At 48.1% G+C, this 21,050-nt stretch overlaps 1 protein-coding gene across 1 annotated transcript in view; it reads left to right on the top strand.

Moving 5' to 3' along the window:
- Positions 1 to 5,852, top strand: part of MAT1A (methionine adenosyltransferase 1A) — a 41,961-nt gene extending 36,109 nt beyond the window's left edge. The window contains 1 exon segment of the mRNA XM_060241043.1: positions 1,424 to 5,852. Coding sequence (XP_060097026.1) covers positions 1,424 to 1,526 — 103 coding nt within the window. The 3' untranslated portion in view covers positions 1,527 to 5,852.
- Positions 5,853 to 21,050: the final 15,198 nt, after the last annotated feature.

Raw genomic sequence — 21,050 nt, 5'->3', positions numbered from 1 at the left:
GCTGTCCAATATAGGAGATTGGAAGCTGATTCAGAGAGAGGGGCGGGGTATAAATCTTCTTCTTCTGTTGTGGGGGAGAAGATATAGGAGACTGGAAGCCGCTCTGAGTCTCTGATTCAGAGAGAGGGGCGGGGTATAAATCTGCAGTCTTCTTCTGTTGTGGGGGAGAAGATATAGGAGATTGGAAGCCGCTCTGAGTCTCTGATTCAGAGAGAAGGGCGGGGTATAAATCTGCAGTCTTCTTCTTCTGTTGTGGGGGAGAAGATATAGGAGACTGGAAACTGCTCTGAGTCTCTGATTCAGAGAGAGGGGCGGGGTATAAATCTGCAGCCTTCTTCTTCTAAAGCTACCCACATCCTCTGGATTGTGACAGCAACCACTTATTTGTGCTCATGTAGGACCTTGGCTACACTGCTGAATTATTTGCACCCCCCCCCCCCCCACACACACACACAAACCCTACAGAGCCCATCTTGCTTTCTAGCTTTCAGAACAGCCATTTTAGTTTAGGGCATGTATGCACTCCACCAGTCTTTCTAGAAGAACATAAGAAGAGCCCTGCTGGGTCACAGCAGTGGTCCATCTTGTCCAGCATCCTGTCTCAAACAGTGGCCAACCAGTTTCTCTGGAGGACCCAGAACAGGGCACAAAGGCTGAAGCCTTCCCCTGAGGTTGCCTTCTGACACTGGCATCGACTGCCTCTGGAGGTTCCCTTTAGTCACCAGGGCTAGACCCAGGTCTCATTTTGGGCAGGAGCTCACAGGAGCGGAACTCCGGAGGCTCTACATTTTATTGTGCTCTTTCTTTCTTAACTTCCCCTCCCCACATACTTGCTTCTGGGATCCACTGTTCAAACCCCCTGTGAGAATTTGGCTGAACTCTTAAGACTGGACAGACTTTCTAATATTTCCCCCCTCCCACAAAAAAATGGGGAAATAACTGAAACATATAAAACAGACAGATGGAAATCCTCATCATGCCACTGTGGCCACATAAAAAGGTAAAGGTCGTCCCCTGTGCAAGCACCAGTCCTTTCCGACTCTGGGGTGACGTTGCATCACGTTTTCGCGGCACACTTTTCACGGGGTGGTTTGCCATTGCCTTCCCCAGTCATCTACACTTTCCCCCCAGCCAGCTGGGGGCTCCTTTTACCCACCCCAGAAGGATGGAAGGCTGAGTCAACCTGGAGCTGTCTACCTGAACCCAGCTTCCGCCGAGACCAAACTCAGGTTGTGAGCAGAGCTTAGGACTGCAGTACTGCAGATTAGCCACTCTGCGCCACGGGGCTGCTACGGCCACGTAGGAGAAAGTAATTTAATTTTAAAAGTATGATGGGAGTAAGGTTTTATTAAATATGAAAAGACTCATAAACACACAGTATCCTGTTTTGTTTTGTTTTGTTTTGTTTTACCTGAACCACCAGGGACCTGGATTTAAAGATGCCCATCTACCAGAAAACAGCTTGCTACGGTCACTTTGGGCGGAGCGAGTTCTCTTGGGAGGTTCCTAAGAAACTGGTTTTTTAGCAGTCGCCGGGACACCCCCGTAAGCTTCGCCGGGACAAGGTTCCACTGCAAAAAGGGTGCTTCCACGGACCCATCTTTCTCGACGGGGAAAACGAACAGGAGACGGATTTTTTTTTTTTTAACGGAAACCGCCATCGTTTGTATTCTCAACATCTTGGCACAAAAGAGAAGAAGGACGAACGCCGTTTTTCCTCCCCCCCCCCCTTCCACACACACTGCTGCTATTTGTTTTTGGTCCACTTGGCAAGAAAACGTAATCCTCAGACGCACACAAAGGAAGCAGTCTTTTGCCTTCAAAACCAGTTCTGCTAGAGTCAAAGGGATAAGAAAATTCCCTCTGGTTCAATAAGCTTTCTCACTGTGACTGGATAAATAAGAAATTCAGGGGTGCTGTTTCTTGACTGGAATCGGTACTGGTCTCTTGGTGCAGAGAAGGGGTGTCGGCCTCTCCCTGTTGCCATCATTTTGTCATGTTTTTAAGCTTCTCTCCTGAATGTCCGTTATTCTAAAGCCTCGGGGGAGACCCAAGTCTTGTGACAAAATGCAACCCATGAGGTATATGTCTGGTGCCTTCTACCCTCCCCGCTTACATACCGGTAAAGTTGCCAGAGCCCATGCTAGACAGGTCTGTCTTCTGCACAAAAGGCAAAAACCCCATTGTCGAGAAGTCACACACCATTGGCTGAGCTGCTGTGATGTCATGAACCTTCTGTGACATTCTAACGGTTTTAAGGGGGAAAGAGTCAGCGTTTCTGGGACATTCTCAGAGGACAATTGAAAGGGTCAGTTTCGAAGGAAGGAAGGAAGGAAGGAAGGAAAGAAAGAAAAGGAAGGAAGGAAGGGGGAGAGAGAGGTGGAAAAAAAGCAGCTTTAACTTTAAATGTATTATCCAAGCTGACCAACAGGGTGGTAAGGGCTTTGAGAGCCACACAGTATGAATGAAAGAGTCACACGTTGCTCTCAAGGCACAGTTTAAAATGCCAAGCAGGACGCTTAAAATGGGAAATGGATAGGATTCGTGGGAAAGAAAAAGGGACAAGGAATTGACAAAATCCCAGGCCGATAAAGGAATCTAAAGGGAAACATAAACATATCTAGAACCGGATTTGATTCCCCATTCCTCAGCTTGCACCTTCTGGAATGGCCTTGGGTCGGCCTTAGCTCTTGCAGAGCTGTCCTTGAAAGGGCAGCTGCTGCAAGAGCTCTCAGCCTCACCCACAAGGGAAACCAACAGATTTCCGTTGTGGGGGAAGAAGATAAAGGAGATTGTGAGTCCTCTGAGACTGATTCAGAGAGAAGGGTGGGGTAAAAATCTACGGTCTTCTATATGAACACATAAAGCTGTCTTCTACTCACTCAGACTATTGGCCCAACAAGTTAGTCTCATCCACTTAAGAGTGGGGGGCAGTTCTTCAGGGGTCTCTCGCACACGGCTCTTCGGCGTCACCGCTGCTGCCGGGAATTGAACCTGGGACCTGCACACCAAGCAGACATTCTCCCAGTGACCCACAGCTCCTCCACTAAAATGAACCCTGAATCAGACCCTTGGTCCGACAAGGTCTGTATTGTGTACTCAGGCAGCGGTTCTCCAGGGTCTCAGGCCTCTGGGGTCTTTTACATCACCTGCTACCTGGTCCTTTTAAACTGGAGATGCCGGGGATTGAACCTGGGACCTTCTGGGTGCCAAGCAGATGGCCTACCACTGAGCCATGGCCCTTCTCTCAAAATATGATCCCCACAGCTTACACAGCAAGCAGGGTATGAACCTGCACAGGGAGACCTCATTAGATTTCAGCAGGGCTTTTCTTTGTAGCAGGAACTCCTTTGCATATTAGGCCACACACCCCTGATGTGGACATTTTTTTATTCTGTGGCCTCCCTGCTGCAGGGGCCCCGATGAAATAACTCTTGTCGAGCCATTCATCTTATGCCAGCTGCGGGATGTATGGAAGGAGTGGAGGCAACTGATACCACCAACTGCAGGATTAGAAGAAGAAGAAGAAGAATTGCAGATTTATACCCGGCCCTTCTCTCTGAATCAGACTTAGAGCGGCTTACAATCTCCCATGTCTTCACCCCCTGCAACAGACACCCTGTGAGATGGGTGGGGCTGAGAGGGCTCTCCCAGAAGCTGCCTTTTCAAGGGCAACCTCTGCCAGAACTATGGATGACCCAAGGCCATTCCAGCAGGTGCAAGTGGAGGAGTGGGGAATCAAACCCGGTTCTCCCAGACAAGAGTCCGCACACTTAACCACTGCACCAAACTGGCTCTTCGAGTTCATTTTTAGATCGTTATATAGTTGTATTTTATGAATCTGATTTTAACCTGGTATTATTGACGTTACCTGCTCAGAGCCCATTCGGAAAAGGGCAGGCTATAAATTGAATATAAAAATTACGATAATAAATAATAATGTAGCCAATCCTCCAAGAGCTTACAGCAGGCCCTGTAAGTAGAGCCCTGTATGCTCTTGGAGGATTGGCTACATCAGGGGTGTGTGGCCTAATGTGCAAAGGAGTTCCTGCTACAACAAAACCCCCCAGATTTCAGGTTCAACCCCTCAAGTGCTTGGCCATTGCTGCTACACAGTTTGAGAGGGAACACCTCTAGACTGGAAGGATTTGGGATGGTGAGGTGGTTTAGACAGTGGGATGACAGTGAGTCAGGGAGAAGATGATACTGGATTTATATCCCGCCCTCCACTTTGAATCTCAGATACTCAGAGCGGCTCGCAATCTCTTTATCTTCCTCCCCCACAGCAGACACCCTGTGAGGTAGGAGGGGCTGAGAGAGCTCTTACAGCAGCTGCCCTTTCAAGGACAACTCCTACGAGAGCTATGGCTGACCCAAGGCCATTCCAGCAGCTGCAAGTGGAGGAGCGGGGACTCAAACCCAGTTCTCTCAGATAAGAATCGGCACACTTAACCACTACACCAAACTGGCTCTCGAGTAAGAGGGTAGAGAGACGGGAGGGGAAATGTGGCAGGTACGGCCTTGAATTTCACATTTGACTTCAAATTTCCAGCCACATTTCGGGTTGCAGATCCGTAGGGAGGGGTTTTTTTGGCCTTTCGTCGGGTTGCTGAGAGGAGTCGGTTCCTCCACGGCAAACATGTTCAAGGGACAGACCTTGCACCTGGGGAAAAAAAGCTCTCTCGGGCTTAGCTCTTAAAGGATCACTAGCCCGGTCTGCAATGGGCTTTGGCACTTCTGCATTTCAGCACTTCAGAATCTTCACACAGAGTTTTTGTTTTACTCTGTGGAATGCCATGGGAAACAATGGTACTATATAAATGATTAATCAGGACGCCTGGCTGGCACTTAAGCGGTGCCAAAAAAAGCCCGTCTCAGTATTGGGAATGCGATTGGCTAGCCGCGCTGCTCTTCAGACTTGGGAAACGGAATGCCCAATCAGTGCCTTTGTACATGCAACAGATTTCAGCGGTTCTGCCCGCCCCTTCCCATGTGCATTTTCCCGCCTCCTCCCCCTTGTGATTACAGCGACCTTTGCATGCCCAAAGAAATTTCTGTTGACAAAAGCGTTCCTCCCGCTGTTATTGCAGGCTCGAGAAATCATTTCAACTGGATCTGTCCCCGTAGGCCCCGAAATGCCGTCTTGTGGCAACAAAACAGGCGCACGGGGTTAAAACCCGAAATTTCATCTGAAAATCTGACGGCATTCCGGTGTCGCAAGCAATTTGTTCGTGAAGCAACTGAGCCACAAGTCCTCATGCTTGGACGTTCCCCCCGCCCCAGCTCTGTTCACGAAGCTGCAAATGATGACTTAATGTGTTTTTTAAGTCTTCAGTTTAACTTCAGTTTGTCGTGACATTTGAACACAAACCTCTGAACAAATTAAGGGCAAGTTTTGTTTCCCAGTCACCAGGATTTTAAATTTGGACTAAACAGCGGTTTGGAATCTTTGGTCTGTGGGCGAGAAAAAAAATATCAGCTCTTTAAAGAGCTGGTACTGGGGCGTGGCAACATATTGGAGTTAGGTTGAAAGTTTTGTAGGGCTCAAAGTCTTCAGCTACAGGTCCACCGATGAAGGGAAGGAAACCTGCAGGCATGAATCCCTGAAGCTCATTTACATCACAGACAAACCACGGTTTGTGTAAGAACTCTGAATTGTGGGTTGGATCCCGTGGCAGATTACCAAGCGCACGACGTTCCCTGCGCAAGCGCAAAAAATATATATATATATATATATATTCCTTGCTGTCTGCACTAAGCGAAAGTGATTGTATCCCTGCTAGTTTCCCTGTGCGTGTATAGTTTGTTCTGATACAATCTCAAAAACAAATGGAATAAAATCATGCGAACGATCTCTTGTACAGCCTGTTGTTCCATAAGCACATCATTAAGCTACATCAAAAGCTGTACGTGTGGCTTGCACCTCAAGTGTTGTTTACTCCCGGTAGGCAACCCTGAATGTAACACGCACACCCAGTTATACATAAAGCTTATTACTGGACTTATATGCAGGGCTTTTATGTCGCAGGAACTCCTTTGCATATTAGGCCACAACCCCTGATGTAGCCAATCGTCCAAGAGCTTCCAGGGCTCTTCTTACAGGGCCTACTGTAAGCTCTCGGAGGATTGGCTACATCAGGGGTGTGTGGCTTAATATGCAAAGGAGTCCCTGCTACAAAAAAAGCCCTGGGTAGGAGGATAACAGGCCAATATTTCCAATATAAACCAAGCTGCAATGGTTGAGCTAGCCACTAGGTGGCAGCATAAGCCATGCTAGCTTTGATCAGAGGAACAAAACAGAGTCCTGGACAGAGGGATATTCTTCTAATTACATCGAAGTTGATCGAATTCAAAGGGTATGGCTCTGTTTAGGATTGCGCAACGATTGTTCAGAAGTTGGTGGACCGTATTTCGCTCTCTGTTGCCAGTACTAAGATGTTCCATCTGATTAGAGCTTGAAGGCAGCTACGATTGCAGACGGGAGTTGATTCTGGTGACACTAGCTGAGGAATAGGTGCAAAGGAATGAGGAAGAAATCTATTTCTAGCTGTCCCGGCTTTGGTGACTCTGTTGTGCTGCATTTGAGCTTTCAGAGAGCGTCAGCGGCTCAGAATTTGCCCCCTTACAGGGATGACTTGTTTTCCATGGCTGAAACCAGGGGTCGTTTTGTAGAATAATAGGTGGCAGAGCTCATTAGCATAACTCATTAGCATATGCTGCCCCACCCCCAGCCAAAAGCAACCCAACACAAGAAAGGAGAGCCCCGAGCGAGTGAGGCCTGCTTGGGCTGGTTACAGATCCAGCCAGCCCAAGCAGGCTTCACTCACCTGGGGCTCTCCTTGGCCACCCCCCCCTCCCACAGTCAAAAGGCCAGCAAGCCACCTGCCACTCAAAATCACATAAGACGTGAAGAAAGGGTGGTGTGGGCTTCTCCAGGGGATAATGAGGGCTGCTGGGGGAGTGGCAACGCTCCTGGTGGCTGGCTGGCTGCCTGCTCTCCTAATCCAGGGATTGTTATGCAGCTGCACCTCCTATTCAATGGACAAGGTAGGTAGGTGGGGAGGAAGAGGGGGAACCCTCAGAAAGGTTCAGGAGCTGCACTCCCGTGAGCTGCCGAATTCAAGGCCTGGCTGAAACTTCTCTTCCTCTCATAACGCTATAACACAGGGGTCACACTAAAAAAAGTGAGAGGCAGTAGATTCGAGACAGACAAAGGAAGTTCTTTATGTGCTGGGTAGTTGATTTGGGAACTGACTTCCACATAGGGTTGCCAGGTCTGACTCAAGAAATATCTGGGGACTTTGGGGCCGAGCCAGGAGTCTTTGGGGGTGGAGCCAGCAGCAAGGGTGTGACAAGCACAATTGAACTCCGAAGGGAGTTCTGGCCATCACATGTAAATGGACCACACACCTTTTAAATGCCTTCCCTCCATTTGGAATAATGAAGGAGAGAGGCACCTTTTTGGGTGCTCACAGAAATGCTTCCTCCCAGTCCAATCTTTTGGAAACTTGAAGGGTGTTTTGAGGAGAGCAACCAGATGCTATGCTGAAAGTTTAGTGCCTCTCCCTCAAAAAACGGGGCCCTCCCCCAGAGCCCCAGATACCCATGGATCAATTTTACATTATAGCTGATGGGAATTGGTTTCCACAGAGAATTAGAAGACTGTAAATTTCTACCTCGCCTTTCTCTCTGAATCAGAGTCACAGAGCAGCTTACAATCTCCTATATCTTCTCCCCCCACAACAGACACCCTGTGAGGTGGGTGGGGCTGAGAGGGCTCTCACAGCAGCTGCCCTTTCAAGGAGAACCTCTGCCAGAGCTATGGCTGACCCAAGGCCATTCCAGCACCTGCAAGTGGAGGAGTGGAGAATCACACCTGGTTCTCCCAGATAAGAGTCCACACACTCAACCACTACAGCAAACTGGAGTGCCCAGCAGATATTTCCCGTCCTGCCCCTGCTTTCTGATGACCCTGAAGGGGAAGGGCTTCCAAACCCTACTCCCACAAGATGTGGGAATGGCCACTGCCTTGGATGTAAAAAGAGGTTGTAAAGGTCACAGTCTTTAAAATGACCTTTAAACAGAAGGCGTGATGGAAAGCTTGACCAGTGTGGGCTAGACCCCAGCCCTTCACTTGACACATTTAACCTGAGTGGCTTCTAAAGAAAATTTCAGCACCTGTGAGGGAAACAGAAAAAAAGAACAGTAACTTTTCTTCCAAGGATAGGGGAATAAGGTGGTTCAGAGAAGAGGACAGAAGCTATTTACAGCTGTGGTCCCCAACATTTTTGATCCTATGTACACCTTTGGGATTGACACCGGGTGGTGGGCGCAAGCTCAAAATGGCCACCAGAAGAGGAGGGGGCCAACCCTAAAATGGCTGCCAGAGGAGGCAGGGTCAACACAAAACAAGACACTTCCTTTTGCTTAACATTTTGTTTTAATATACTATCTTCTTCCGCTGAAAAAAGTAAACCGCAAGCATGGAACATTTTAAATGTAATAAATATACACCATTAAACAGTGCTTTTAAGTAAGTGTATCATTTCAGTTTATTCCCTTTTATCAGAAGCGAGAGGCCTGGCCTGGTTTGTGATAACTTGTTTCCAAAGTAGGAGCCTTCACACTCTGTGTTATCCGTCGTGTTCTTAAACTATCCGGTCTCCTTCCACCCAGGTACAGCTGCTCAAGAGGGAAAGATAGGGTTGCCAAGTCCAATTCGAGAAATATCTAGGGACTTTGGGGAGTGGAGCCAGGAGACGTCGGGGGTGGAGTCAGGAGGATGTGACCAGCACAACTGAACTCCAAAGGGAGTTCTGGTCATCACATTTAAAAGGACTGCACACCTTTTTAATGCCTTTCATTCTTTTGGGGCTCTAGGGTTGCCAAGTCCAATTCAAGAAATATCTGGGGACTTTGGGGGTGGAGCCAGGAGACTTTAGGGGTGGAGCCAGGAGACATTAGGGGTGGAGCCAAGATCAAGGCTGTGACAAGCATAATTGAACTCCAAAGGGAGTTCTGGCCATCACATTTAAAGGGACGGCACACCTTTTCAATTCCTTCCTTCCATAGGAAATAATGAAGGATAGGGGCACCTTCTTTTGGGGCTCATAGAATTGGACCCCCTGGTCCAAACTTTTTGAAACTTGGTGGGTATTTTGGGGAGAGGCACTAGATGCTATACTGAAAATTTGGTGCCTCTACCTCAAAAAACGGGGGATCCCCTGCCCCCACCTGGGGATTGGCAACCCTATGAGGCTCATAGGATTGGACCCCCAGGTCCAATCTTTTTGAAACTCAGAGGATCTTTTGAGGAGAGGCGTTGGATGCTAAGCTGAGCATTTGGTGCCTCTACCTCAAAAAACAGTCCCCCCAGAGCCCCAGATACCCAAGGATCAATTCTCCATTATACCCTGGGGAATCTGTCTCCCTGGGGAATAGTGCCATGCCCAGCAGACAATTCCCTCCCACCCCCCGCTTTCTGATGACCATGAAGCGGGGGAAGGGCTTCCAAACCGAGGGATCCCCTGCCCCCACCTTGGGATTGGCAACCCTCGGCTGCTTTTGGTGCGCTGGCGCTATCTTCCACCTATTTTCCTCTACAAGCTAGATAACCTCCTTCTGCAATACACTTGGTGCTGCAACCAAAAAGTGACCATCCAATTTTTGTTATTGTTGTTAGGTCAGGGCACACAAATCAGAATCTCAGATGAAGAGTTCAGGCAGGTACACAGCTAATGGAGCAGGCTCCATCTCGAGAACTCTTTTGACAAGTCTTTTGTATTGAATGACAAAATTAGTTAATATTTGGGTGGAATGTTTTGACTGTATCTGGAAGTCTGTCAAGGCTTGGGGAGTTTCAACAAATCTTTCTTTCAAATCCATCCAGCACTGTATATTTGCGTTCCCCTTTGTTTCCTGGTGAAGCCACGGAGCGTGTCCAAAATGGAAGGCCGCATACTTGCCAGACCACAGGACACAAAGAAAGACCTGTGCTGTGGTTTAATTTGTCTTATTTAATGCTTACATGAGTTTCAGGCAAAGCCGGATAAGATCAGTTATGTTGCTCCTCACCTTTGCTAAATCTACAAGAAGGGAAGCTGAAGGAAGGCATTGCCAAAGCTAATGGATTTGCTTAGCCTGCCCTGCAGGGTATTTTGGTACTCCAAGAAGAGGGGGTTGTTTGAACCATTGGCTGTAATTCCTGTCATGTTGCTGAGCCCTGAGGTCCAATGTCAGTCAAGTAGCTGAGCACTACAGCAACAAACACAGCTCTTAATTTTCAATAACATATAAAACTGCCTTACACTGAATCAAACCCTCGGTCCATCAAAGTCAGTATTGTCTACTCAGACTGGCAGCGGCTCTCCAGGTGACTGTAGAACTGGACTTGCCCAAACTGTTTAGTAAAGTGCACCCTGTTTTCCATTGCAGCCTTCTTCGTCGAGATCCGGGTGGGTCGAGGTGGCACCCTCGAGGTCCGGAACCCAAGCCCATCCTGGTGAAGGGTCAGAAGCACCACGAAGTGAAGGAAATCCTTGACTCTAAAATCCAAAGGGGGGTCCTCTACTATCTGGTGTGCTGGCGCTATTTTCCACCTAGCTGCGACGAGTGGGTTAAAGCTTCTGATCTAAACGCTCCACAACTGCTTAAGCAATTTTACCTACTGCACCCAGACAAGCCCCGAGCGAGAGCTTAGGGGGGGGCAGTATGTCGGACTCTGTTCATTGATACTATTGCTGAATGCTGACTACTAACCATATTGATTAACTCGCATATATGCTCACTAACCTGTGTTAGTAGAATAGGAGAGGGGGGCCAAGTAGGGAATAGCCAAAGAGTAGCTTCCCAGGGACATCGAAGGTTGCTAGGCATTCTTTGAAGTGGAGGATGCCCAGCAGATTCTCACCTCCTCCCTAGAGGCAGCAAGGACATCGCTGCCGGGAAATGTAACCACTAACTGTAGAAGATAAGGAGGAGCTGTGTGAAAAGTCTCACATGCAAAAGCAGCCTTTGTTTTGGGAATTGGGGGGTAGTTGTAATTGCTTTGATGTAGAATGTTAAATACCAATGACCCGAACTGCTTGCCATCAGTTCCAATGCCTATCCTGCTGAAGTAACTTTGGAGTATACAATAAATGCAACTTTGTTTCAAATAATCAAGCTTGCTTATTTTGGGAGCTTCAATGAACCTTCACTGACACCAGGGGCACAAGCTGAGGTTTTTCATGCCTACTTGCCTGGACCGTTTTTAGTTGGAGATGGCGGGGATTGAACCTGGGACCTTCTGCTTACCAAGCAGATGCTCTACCACTGAGCCCCCGTCCCTCCCAATGGAGGACAACCATTTAGCCAGTAGTCAAGCCAGTCATATATGGACATATGAAGCTGCCTTCTACTGAACCAGACCCTCAGTCCATCAAAGTAAGTATTGTCTGCTCAGACTGGCAGCAGCTCTCCAGGGTCTCAAGCTGAGGTTTTTCATGCCTACTTGCCTGGACCCTTTTTAGTTGGACATGCTGGGGATTGAACCTGGGACCTTCTGCTTACCAAGCAGATGTTCTACCACTGAGCCACCGTCCCTCTCCTTAAGTGACCGTCCCTCCACTTTTAAATGACATTGTCTTCACAACAGCCTGTGAGGTGGGCTTAGGGTTGCCAGGTCCAACTCCAGAAATATCTGGAGACTTTGGAGGTGGAGCCAGGAGCAAGGGTGTGACAAGCACGATTGAATCCCAAAGGGAGTACTGGCTATCACACACATTTTAAATGCCTTCCCTCCATTGGAAATAATGGAGGGTGGCAACACCTTCTTTTGGGGCTCGTAGAATTGGACCTCCTGGTCCAATCTTTGAAATTTGGAGGGTATTTTGAGGTGAGGCACTGGGTGCTATGCTGAAAATTTGGTTCCTCTACCTCAAAACACGCCCCGCCCCCCGAGCCCCAGCTACCCAGAGATTAATTCTTCATTATACCCTATGGCAGGGGTGGCCAACGGTAGCTCCCCAGATGTTTTTTGCCTACAACTCCCATCAGCCCCAGTCTCCATTTGACATTGAAACTGTGAGAAAACCTCTGTGTGAAAGACTACTCAAGGTCGACTAGATACAGTGTACTGCTCTCATTTTCCCTTGCTACACACACACACACATACATTTTCAAGTGTCAAAACAGCCATGGTGAATGTGTAGCTATTTCATATGGTTCCCAAGTTCAATTCAAGAAATATCTGGGGACTTGGGGGAGGGGGGGAGAGAGCTGGGATACATTGGGGGTGGAGCCAGGAGTAAGGTTGTGACAAACATGATTGAACACCAAAAGGAGTTCTGGCCATCACATTTAAAGGGACTGCACACCATTTAAATGCCTTCCCTCCATTGGAAATAATGAAAGATAGGGGTACCGTCTTTGGGGGCTCATAGAACTGGACCCCCTGGTCCAATCCTTTTGAAACCCGGAAGGTATTTTGCGGAGAGGCACTGGATGCTATGCTGAAAATTTGATGCCTCCACGTCAAAAAAACAGCCCCCCTGAGCCCCAGACACCCACAGATCAATTCTCCATTATACTCAATGGGAATTGGTCTCCATAGGGAATAACGGAGTGCCCAGCAGACATTTCCCTCCCCTCCCCCTGCTTTCTGATGACCCTAAAGGGGGGGAGGGGCTCCAAACTGTGGGGATCCCCTGCCCCCACCTGGAGATTGGCAACCCTACTATTTCAGCACTTAGAAAGGCATGGAATAGGGGAGGCAACAGCCTAATGTGGCATTTTAAAATCACTCTAAAATGGTGGCCTTGGCCTTGTGGGGGCCATGAGGATGCCGTCACTTCCGGTTTGGCCCTCAGTTCCTCTCTCCATATTCCGGCCCACGAGCCGGCCAGGATGTCAGATGAAAATTATTGTTTTGCGAACCGCCTTCCCCAAGCGACGAGAAGTTTCCTGGGACATGTTATTGGGTTTGGCTTCTTTTGAAAGAGAAAGCACCGGACCGCTGTGGTGATTTTTTCATATTTACTTATCAATGTACAAGCCGAAAAGAGAGAGGCCAAGAAGCACTTTGGAAAGACAGCAGACGCTGCCTCTCCAAAAAACCCTCGCCCAAGACAGCTGACAAGAAGACAGAACAATAAATAACACAAATTAGTTTCCAAGAGTGGTAAGGGATTAATATTTCAGCAATCCAGAAGCAAATCTGTTGGACTGAGCAACTCAGTATGCCTCAACATTGAGAGGCGCAACATTACTCTAAGCACGCATAGGTGTTATCTCCTTGAATGGGGTGCCTCTTTGGTGCCTCCAACTAACTTGACCTGGGAGCTGCCTTCCGACCTCTCCTTTCTCTCTCTCCCTTTGTCCTCTCCCTCTCAAGACATGGCCTTCCATAGAGCCACATGTCTCTGCAGCTCTCTACTACAGATATAATGTCCTCATACTCCCATGCACAGACGCCAGGCAAGCTGGCCAGTTGTGATAGGGAAAGGACTCTTTAGATAGGCTTCCCTTTCTCCTTTCAACCTGAATGCGAACTGGATCTACTTGAAGGCAACGGCAAACCACCCCGTAGAAAGCCTGCCATGAAAATGTCATGATGCGACGACAGCCCGGAGTCGGAAACAACCAGTGCTTGCACAGGGGACTACCTTGACCTTTTTATAATAAGAATGCAAAAAGAGCTAGGACTGCAATCTCTCAGCGGAATCAAATGGTCGTCAGTACACTTACTTGGGAGAAAGCCTCAATGCAGTGGGGATAATTTCCATGCAAATGCACAGGGAACTCAATGGGGCTTACTTCTGTTCAGGATTAGGATTCCACTCAAGTTTAGGATTCCACTCTTACCATGGCCGTGTTATATCTATCTGGGGACTATTTTATTCTTCCAGGGCAGTCTGTTGTTGATCTAAAAGTTACAATTCGACTGACCTTGACACCGTTCTCCTGTGAAGGAACTTCAAAGGGAAAATCAAACACAAAACCAGGGTAGAATTCATTCACAAGTTCAAGGTTGTCTCCTAAAGTTTTAACAGTGACATGGATTGCTCACTTATTCTAGGAGTTAAAATTTTGCAAATCTCAGCCCTTACATATGCCAATCAGTCCAGCTATACCTCATACCTATTTACCTTGCCCTTGATTTTCTGTTAATTCCACATTGGTTATCAATGAATAGCTGACAGGTGGTCATTACCTAGTCTGAGTGAACTAATTACCTGACTGGATCTTGTTTTAAACCGCCTTCTCTTTGTAACATCCTACTTTAAAAAAAAAAAAATCAATGTCACATGATACCATTTTGGGACCCAGAAATGACATCATGACATCAGCAGCACTCTAGGAATATCCAAAACCTCTGTGGTTTTAACCACAGAGACTTGGGAAATTCCTACAATGGTGAGATGTCACCTCCGGGTCCAATTTTCCATTCTATTCTGCTCCACGGAGTGGCAGTAGAAGCACAGACTTTGAAGACTGGACAAGACGAGTGGCTGTGTTTGTCTGTTGCATTAGAAAAGAGTCTATCCGGTGAGTAGATGTGTTGGTCTGAAGATTTGAGTCCAGTGGCACTTTTAAGACTAACAAAGTTTTATTCAAGGTTTAAGCCTTCATGTGCTCGCACACTTCTTCAGATAGTGCAGAATGCCGCGGCCCGGCTGTTGTTAGGGCTCCCAAGAAGGGAGCACATCCGGCCGGGGCTCCGGGACCTGCACTGGCTGCCGATAGCTTACCGAGTCCGGTACAAGGTGCTGGTTATTACCTTTAAAGCCCTATATGGCCTAGGACCTGCCTACCTGAAGGACCGTCTCTCCCCGCATGTCCCCCAGAGAGTACTGAGATCAGGAACTCAAAATCTCCTAGATATCCCCGGGTCGAAGGAAGCCCGCTTAAAATCGACAAGGGACCGGGCCTTCTCTATTATGGCCCCCTCCTGGTGGAACCAGCTGCCGGAAGAGGTGAGGGCCCTGCGCGACCTCGCCCAGTTCCGCAGGGCCTGTAAGACAACCCTCTTCCGGCTGGCCTATGACTAGCTGGTACAAGAAACCGAGCGTAGTTATCTTGGATGTCTGCTGCCCCCAATGCTTTAAATGTTTTAAATGGTTCAATGTTTTAAATGGTTTAATGTTTAAATTTAAATGCTCTATGTTTAACGCCTATTTATGTTCGATTCCTGTGTTGTAAGCCGCCCTGAGCCACTTGTTGGGAAGGGCGGGATAAAAGTCATAAAATAAATAAATAAATACTAATTCAGATATCTGAAGAAATGTGTGTGCACACAAAACCTATACCTTACCTTGAATAAAACCAGGGTTGTTGTTTTTTTTTTAGCAGGAACACACAGGAACTCGGCCAGCACTGTGGAAGGGAAATTGACTAGTAGTTTTTCTTGGCTCTAAGGGGTCAGGCAACTTCCCCCAACTCCTTAAAGCCAAGAAAAAAACAGGTTTCCCCACTGCAGCACAGCCAAACTCAGCCAGCACTGTGGAGGGGAAACTGACTAGTGCTTTTTCTTGGCTTTAAGGGGTCGAGGAGTTCTCCCAACCCCTTAAAGCCAAGGAAAAAACAGGTCTCCATCTGCAGTGCTGCCGAACTTGTGGAAAATCTACTGGGTGGGGGCGCTCATTGGGGTTCTGCCTCAAGTGACAGAACCCCACGCGCCAGGCCTGAACATACACTTCTATGCCTCCAATGACTCAAGGAAACATCTACAAGGACACACTTTGTTAGCACGTCAGGTGGCGTTGGACTTCTGCTTCATTTGACTGCTGCAGACTCACACGACGACCCTTCGGGAATGTTATCTCTTGCGCTTCGTTGAAAACTTTTTTCTTAACACCGATTGACGCCGTAGCAAGGCACTTTGAGATGAGTTCGAAGGAAATCTGTTTGCCCGAATAAGGGCTGGCGTCAGCATAACCTAAGGCGTGGCACTTGCCTGGAGCCAGAACTTCTGATGGGGTCCACACCCATGAACCTCCCCCCTGCCACCTGTTCGTACCCATGTCTCAATTTCCCAGGGTCACTGAGGAAGGGCAAGTGGACGATGTGGATGCACACGGATGGCACTCGGGTGTCAAGGGCAGCAGCGGTCACAGCTGCATGCACTGGCCAGTCTTATCACAGAACGGGCGTGCAAGTGGTGCGGGCAACTGAGCCCGGGCGGTGGGAGGGCGTGGAAGCAGGGGAAGGATGCACAAGCAGGTGGGGGGCATGCAGATGTGGAGGTGGAAAAGAAGGCATCGGGGGACCCTGGTGGTGGGCAGATGGGGGCCTTTGGGCATGGTCCTCCCAGGGTCCCCCCAAATGCGGAGCCAGTCCTGCTTTGCATCTGATGTTTCAAGACGGAGACTGTTGTTTCCTGTCCAGGATCTCAGCAACCAGCATCTGTTGTTTCACACGGGCAATGTCTCCAGCGGCCTCCAGGGCTTGCGTTCCCCAAAAGCCGGACGGATGAGGCTACACGGCTCCGTCCAAAGAGATCTGTGACAAGGACTTCATTCTCCAGATCAACACGATGGCGGGAGGGAGGAACATGAGGAAACCCATGATCAGCACGGTGGCGAAGATGACCAAGGCGATTGTCCACGGTGTCAGGACAGTTTGCACCATAGCTGTCTGCTCGCTTTTCTTCCTGAAACCTCTGGAACTGTTCTAATGAATAGGGAGAGAAAAAAACAGAAATCTGAAAAACACATCTGCCTTTAAAGATCATACCAAATGCAATATTCTAACCTCCAGGGCTTTCTTTTGTAGCAGGAGCTCCTTTGCATATTAGGCCACATACCCCTGATGCAGCCAATCCTCCAAGAGTTAACAGGGCTCTTCTTACAGGGCTTACTCTAAGCTCTTGCAGGATTGGCTACAGCATGGGGGTGTGGTCTAATATGCAAAGGAGTTCTTGCTGCAAAAAAAGCCGTGCTGACCTCCTTCTGTATGTCAAGCGCCGATATTATCCAATAACAGAGTCCTTTTGTTTTGAATCAAAAGATAGGTTTATTGTAAGAAACTCAGGAACTTTGCCAAGGACACAAGCCTTGGGAGTAATGGGGTACAAACAGTTACACAGTTGCTATATAGGATATCATCAAAGGCTACTTTACAGATGCATACTGGAGTCACAGGTTCAAAGGTTACTAAGCAACTATCAATTTTACTACTAAGGAATCTTAGGCTATTGAAAACATCAAACCTTCTCACACTTCTCTGTTAAGAGATAAGGGTTGCCTGTATGAAACTGGGGCGGGGGAGGCGGCTTGGAGGTACCAGCGGCCAGCCTCTAGTATAAACATCCCAGGGCCAGATGTTTTCGCTACGTGCCCTCTGGGTTGTAAATAATGGGGGAGAGCTGGAGAGCTGATGGCATGCTCTCTACATAGCAAAATGTGGTCCAGAAATGAGCGCGCTTGACATACTGCCCCCCCCCTAAGCCTCCCTTCTGGGCTTTGAAGGATATTTAGCATAGAATTGTTTAATTAATGCTGGTGCCCACACATTTGAACTTATCACCCATTCATCATGGCTTGGAGGTACCAGCGGCCAGCCTTTAGTATAAACATCCTAGGGCCAGATGTTTTAGCGATGTGCCCTCTGGGTTGTAAATAATGGGGGAGAGCTGGAGAGCTGATGGCATGCTCTCTACATAGCAAAATGTGGTCCAGAAATGAGTGCGCTTGACATACTGCCCCCCTAAGCCTCCCTTCTGGGCTTTGAAGGATATTTAGCATAGAATTGTTTAATTAATGCTGGTGCCCACACATTTGAACTTATCACCCATTCATCATGGCCCGCTGAGAAATGTTTCCACCTAATCAGAAAATACAACACCCCCCGCTTCAGCTTAGCATCTAAGATTTCTTTTACTTCATGGTGATTCTGATCTCCCACTGGGATAGGATCCAGAGCTTTTGGTCTAGGGTGCCAGGGCGTCGCTCCAGGGTCTTTTCAAAGTAAGCTGCAGTAAAAGATTGGGTGTATCTTACTAAACAATTTTGGCAATTCTAGTTCTACAGTCACTTTATTGATTACACATTTTATACGAAACGGTCCCAAAAACTTGTAGGCCAGTTTTTTAGACGTTTGTGGTAATGCAAGTTCTTGGTGGACAGAAACACTATCTCCCACTTTAAAATCCCAAGCAGGTGAGTGATGCTTATCGTAATGTTTTTTGTATGTCTCTTTAGCCAGTTCCAAATTTTCCTGGATGTTGCTCCAGCCTTCCCCAATTTCCCCCACCGTTGCTCAAAGGTGGATGGGCTTTCTGTTGTCAGTCCTCCCGGCAATTGGGGAAAGGGTTTCCCTTCATAGCCATTCATCACCAGGAAGGGGGAAGATTTGGTGGAGCTATGCATGCTTTATTATAACTATATTCCGCAAAAGGGAGGAACTCTGCCCAATTCAACTGCTGATAGTTCACAAAGCACCTTAAATATTGTTCCAGCAATGCATTCACTCTCTCAGTCTGTCCATCCGTCTGAGGTCAGTCCCTGCTCAATACCAGTTAATTTGCAGAACTCCTGCCAGAAGTTAGCAACAAATTGACTCCCCTGTCATTAATCAATTTATCTGGGAAGGAATGTAATTTCACCACGTGTTGAAAGAATAATTGGGTTAGTTTCTTAGTCGGTATTTGGGAGCATGGGATAAAGTGTGCTTGTTTAGAAAAGGTGTCCATTACTACAAGAATTATGGTTTTTCCCTGGGAAGGAGGAAGTTCCATGATAAAGTCCAGCAACACCACCGACCAGGGTCGGGCTGCTGTCTCTAGTGGTTGTAATAATCCCGGCAGTTTTCCCCCTCACCGTTTTGCCATTAGACAAATTGGGCAGGAGGCCACATACGCAGATATGTCCCTTTTCATAAAAGGCCACCAGAATTGTCTATTCACTAGGAGCAGGGTTTTGACATACCCAAAATGCCTGGCTATCTTGTTGTCATGGCAGGATTGCAGTACTTTTCTAAGGCTCTCTGGTATGTAAAGTTTATTGTCCTTGTACCAAAAGCCTCCCTCCCCTCTTTTCACCCCCTCCGGTTCTGCATCTCCTTCCTTTTCTACCTCTTTACTCAGCTTCTCCCCCCATTGCTCTTCGGTCTTTTCGGGCTTTGATTGTGAGCGGGTCACAGCTCCCCGCAAGTGGCTGGGGGAGATTAACAAATTGATCACCTCCTCTCTATGGCTGTTGTGCTGGGGAAGGCGTGATAAAGCATCCGCTAAAAAGTTCTTAGACCCCGGGATGTGTTTTAGCTTGAAACTGAATTTGGCAAAGAACCCCACCCACCAGATTTGCTTCTCAGTTAGGTTCCAAAGCCCTGTTAGGGCCTCCACATTTTTATGGTCTGTCCATATCTCAAACAGGGCCCGCGCTCCTTCAAGCCAGGATCTCCATGTCTTTAACGCGAATGTTACAGCAAATGCCTCTTTGTCCCACACCGACCAGTTCCTTTGGTCTTTGAAAAATTTTTTGGAGATGTAAGTCCAGGGCTTTAGGGACCCCCCCCTCATCGGGTTGCATTAGATTTGCCCCCACAGCGACATCGCTGGTGTCGCATTGAACCACAAAGGGTTTTAATTCATTGGGGTGGATCTGGATGGGTTCACTGGTAAACAGTAGTGAACTCCTCTTGGCAACTTTCTGTCCATTTCAGTTTGGCTCCCGGCCGTTTGGCTTCAGGACCTTTCCCTTTCGTTTTGAGGAGGTCCATCAGGGGGAGCATTGTGTGGGCGAACCCCACACGAACCCCTGTATAAAATTATGATAAAAATGTGCAAATCCGATGAAGGATTGGAGCTGCCTACATGTCCTCGGGGGTTCCCACTCCAGCACAGCTTGTATTTTAGCTGAGTCCATCGCCAATCCCTTCCCCGACACTCTTTAGCCCAGGTAATCCAGTTCCGTCTTATGGAACTCACACTTGAATAGTTTTGCATACAGTTGGTTCTCATAGAGGGTTGCCAACACCTCCCTCACTAATTTCACATGCGAGGGGAGGTCTTTTGAATAAATAATTATATCATCCAGTACACCACTATCCCGCGGCACAAATACTTCCGCAGCACTTTGTTTATGAAGTTCATGAAGACCACGGGGGCCCCCTGTAAGCCGAATGGCATGACTAAGTATTCAAACTGTCCCATCGGCATGCTAAACGCCATTTTCCGTTTGTCCCCCTCTTTTATGCGCACCCGGAAGTAGGCATCCTGCAGATCCAGCTTGGTAAAAATCTTTCCCTCTGACACAGTGCTCAATAGGTCTTTTATGAGGGGTATGGGGTACGCATTGGACGCCGAAATTGCATTAATCCCCCTGAAATTTGTGCATAGCCTCAGCCCCTCGTCTTTTTTCTTCCTAAAGAGCACCGGGGTGGCGTGGGGGGTGGTGGCCAGCCAGATGAAACCACGTTTTAGGTTCTTATCTAAGAACTTGCGGAGCTATGCCTTTTCGGCCCACCCCATGGAGCATATTTTTACTCTGGGGAGGTTCTGCCCCGTATTAATTCTATAGCACAGCCAGTGTCCCGGTGGTGGTGGGGAGCTCGTTAACTTCTTCTTCACTAAACACTTGTTTTAAGCATCAATACTCCTTCGGGATCAATCTCACTTCCTCTATGGTGAGGCATAGTTTCTTGTTTGGGGGGGAGGTTCAGGGCCCCACCTTTCGTTCCATCTGTGGTGCTTGCACACAGCATCTCCAAGGTCTATGATTTGGTCCCCCCATCTGATATTGGGCTCATGTTTAGCCAACCACCCCCCCCCCCCAAGATGATGTCAAAAGATGATGAGGGGGCCATGACAAAAATCTCCGTGTCCCAGTGGTCTTAAATCCCTACAGGCACCCCTTGGGTTTGTTCCGTGCAGGGCTTCCCCTTCATTACCGTTCCATCCATTTGCTCAGATTGGATGGGATGCTGCAAGGGACTCATAGGGAGTCCGAGAGCCTCTACTAGTTCGAGGGTGATTATGTCTCTGGTGCACCCAGTGTCAGAACTTGTAACTTTCCTGTGTGCTGAATGCGATACTGTTAGCCTGACCGACTCCATGTTGGAAAGATTTACTA

Source organism: Heteronotia binoei, chromosome 6 (assembly GCF_032191835.1).
Source record: "Heteronotia binoei isolate CCM8104 ecotype False Entrance Well chromosome 6, APGP_CSIRO_Hbin_v1, whole genome shotgun sequence".
In the NCBI taxonomy this organism is placed as follows: domain Eukaryota; kingdom Metazoa; phylum Chordata; class Lepidosauria; order Squamata; family Gekkonidae; genus Heteronotia; species Heteronotia binoei.
The sequence above is the reverse complement of the archived record's forward strand: the minus strand, read 5'-3'. Positions and strand labels throughout refer to the sequence as shown.